Source organism: Panicum virgatum, chromosome 2K, assembly GCF_016808335.1.
Source record: "Panicum virgatum strain AP13 chromosome 2K, P.virgatum_v5, whole genome shotgun sequence".
Classification (NCBI taxonomy): domain Eukaryota; kingdom Viridiplantae; phylum Streptophyta; class Magnoliopsida; order Poales; family Poaceae; genus Panicum; species Panicum virgatum.
Genome location: NC_053137.1, coordinates 37,914,519 through 37,917,419, shown reverse-complemented (window position 1 = coordinate 37,917,419; position 2,901 = coordinate 37,914,519). Strand labels below are relative to the sequence as shown.

General features: G+C 44.7%; 1 protein-coding gene across 1 annotated transcript; it reads left to right on the top strand.

Moving 5' to 3' along the window:
* The first annotated feature begins 1,536 nt into the window (after positions 1-1,536).
* On the top strand, positions 1,537-2,532 carry LOC120695265 (putative disease resistance protein At3g14460). The gene has a single exon (XM_039978555.1). The coding sequence runs from the start codon at positions 1,537-1,539 to the stop codon at positions 2,530-2,532; it is 996 nt and encodes a 331-aa protein (XP_039834489.1).
* Positions 2,533-2,901: the final 369 nt, after the last annotated feature.

Below are 2,901 nucleotides of genomic sequence, written 5' to 3'. Positions count from 1 at the left end.
AATGAAGTTATTCGGGATAGGGTCGGGGTGGCACCAATTGAGGAGAAACTTACCCAGCATCGGCTGAGATGGTTTGGACATGTCCAACGAAGGCCTCCTGAGGCGCCGGTACGTAATGGGGTTCTTGAGCGGGTCGATAATGTAAAGAGGGGTAGAGGTAGACCTAAACTGACGTGGGATGAATCGGTTAAGAGAGACCTTAAGGATTGGAATATCTCTAAAGAGATAGCTTTGGATAGGAGCGCTTGGAGACTAGCTATCAATGCGCCTGAACCTTGAACTTATTTCTGTCGGGTTTCATCTCTAGCCTACTCCAACTTGCTTGGGAAAAAAAGCTATGTTGTTTGTTGTTGTTATGTAGCACTTTCAGTCTTTCAGATGGGCATGAATCCTCACTGCAGACTGAAAAGCATGAAAAAAAGAAAAAAAAATAAAACATGTTATACAAACATTCATTTAGTATATTTTATGGGCATTTGAATTTAAACCAAAAAAGAAAAAAAATTGAATTTGGCCGGTTACCAGTCAAACCGACCGGTAAACCGGTCAAACCGGCCGGTATACCGGTACAAACCGGTTGTACTGCGAAATTTGAATTCAAATTTGAATTCCACCGGTACCGACCGGTTTCCGGCCAAACCGGACCGGTATACCGGTACCGGACCACACCGGTTTGGTCGGACCGGTCGGTAAGTAAAACCCTGGGGCAGACAGGGCTGAGTAGATCGGCGACATCGGGGAAGGAGCGGCGGCCGATGCAGGGCAACGGCGACGCCGGCGCGGGGGAGCGAGCGTCGGGCGCAGGGACGATGTGTGACGGGGGAGGGGGCGGGATCGCGGGGGAGGGGGCAGGATTGCGGCGCCGGCACGGGGATGGCGTGCGATGGGTTTGGGCGATCGCACGGAGGGCTTCCCGATCGGACCGATAGAACACCTCGCACGGCAGAGCCACCACGGGGAGGGGGGTTAGGGTCGCACCAAATTTTTTTCTCTCAATCGTTTTTTTAGTAGTATAGTATAAGTAGAGATAGAGATAGAGATAGAGATTATGGCTGCAAACTGATGTGAGCTGCTACTGCTTTAGTAACATGAAGTTGCTTTAAGGCTTATCTAGCTATTTGAATCGGTATGGAGACCGTGATCAATTAATGTGCCGTGGTCAATTGGCAAGGAGACCGTGGACCATATGGCATGGAGACTAGGGCAGTTTGTTGTACGTGACTATCACCATCACTCTCGGTGGCATGTTGTTTTCTTCATGCTTGTGAGTTGTGATAATACCAAGAGCATGAGTTAGAAATCATACTAACGAATATACCTAGTAGGTTCACTCTACCAACAGTTTTCGCGTCCACCGTGGGGTTAGAACACTTGCTTTCACCAGTTCGTGTGGCATCCCGACCCAGGACTTAATAGACTTAATAGCATACTCATACCAACAAGCTCCAACTTTCCGACCTCGAAAGAACTCTGATGTTAAACGTGCTAGGTTTGGAGCAATTTCGGGATGGGTGATCGATTGAAAAGTTCTTCCCGATGCGTACAAGTGAGGACAAAGTGTGCAGGAACGACACGTATCTTTATGTCGATAACTTCATGTTCAGTCGCTATGTGGAAAAGCAGCATGTTCTCAACACACTGCTGCAGGGAAATTTCAATGATCAGGGTGACCCAGCCATTCTTCCAATCATTGGTGGTCATAAGGTTGGCAAAAGAACTCTTGTTTCTCATGTCTGCAACAACGAGAAGATTCGCAGCCATTTCTCTTCGATACTGCATATTTCTGAGCATGTCATAAGCAGAATAGAACATGAGAAATTCCCACGTGTGAGGACTTTAGTCGTGATTGAATTTATGTCAGATGTAAATGATGACGATTGGATGAAGTTCTATTCTTGTGTATCCCGCATGGGTGAAGGGACCAAAGTGATAATCATAAGTAGGCTTGAAAAGCTTGCGAGACTTGGTACCGTAAAGCCAGTTCATCTGAAACTGTTGTCAGTAGAGGAGTTCAGCTATGTGTTCAAGGTTTTGGCATTTGGAAGCACAAAACCAGAGGACTGCCCACAGTTATTGTCGATAGGAAATGAGTTAGCAGCACTGATGGATAGGTCGTGGATCATTGGAAACATTTTGGCTGATGTACTGAGAAAGCATCTCAACACCCAGTTCTGGTTCCATGTCTTAAAAAGGTACAAAGGGACCTTAGAGAACAATATGTTGTTGTTTGGCGACCATCCAAGAAATAATTGTTGGAAAGATCGTCCAATTGACATCACAAAATTGATCTATTATCCAGCTCCGTTTCGTACTTTGCCTCCTCATATAGGAGGGGATGTTTCTGCAACCCAACTTCCTAGGGTCACATTTGAGGACTTAATAGTAGGCTCAGCTTCTCCTCCAAAGGAGATGTTCGAGCTTATGGCATGGGAATCACGGCTGCCTCCTTATTCAAAGATTTTACAGATATGTGTTGAAGATAAAGCTCAAAATACTGCCCCATCGAACAAGAAGCGCCGAGGGTCGGAGTAGATATGTAATGAACAGCATGGACTGCATTTAGTGTATGCATGGCACCATGAGACTATTTGCTAATGTTCAGTCAGTTTTATAGCTTTCAGATTTAATTGCTGTCTGTATTTTACTTATGCTATATATGCATGTACATAATCGTCATAAGGAAGAACTATACAAGATATCTGATAACAAATTAATATATTTCAACAAAGTGCGCCATTACATTTGTGAACAAACAACTTGATAAAAACTCCAGTAGGCATACTCTGATCCGTAATCTTCACCAAATTTGAAGATCAATCTGGACTTGGTTCTCAAGATAGAAAATATTAACATCTAAAACTTGCAGCTAGCAAGCTTGTTGACGACCTTCCTAATTAATGA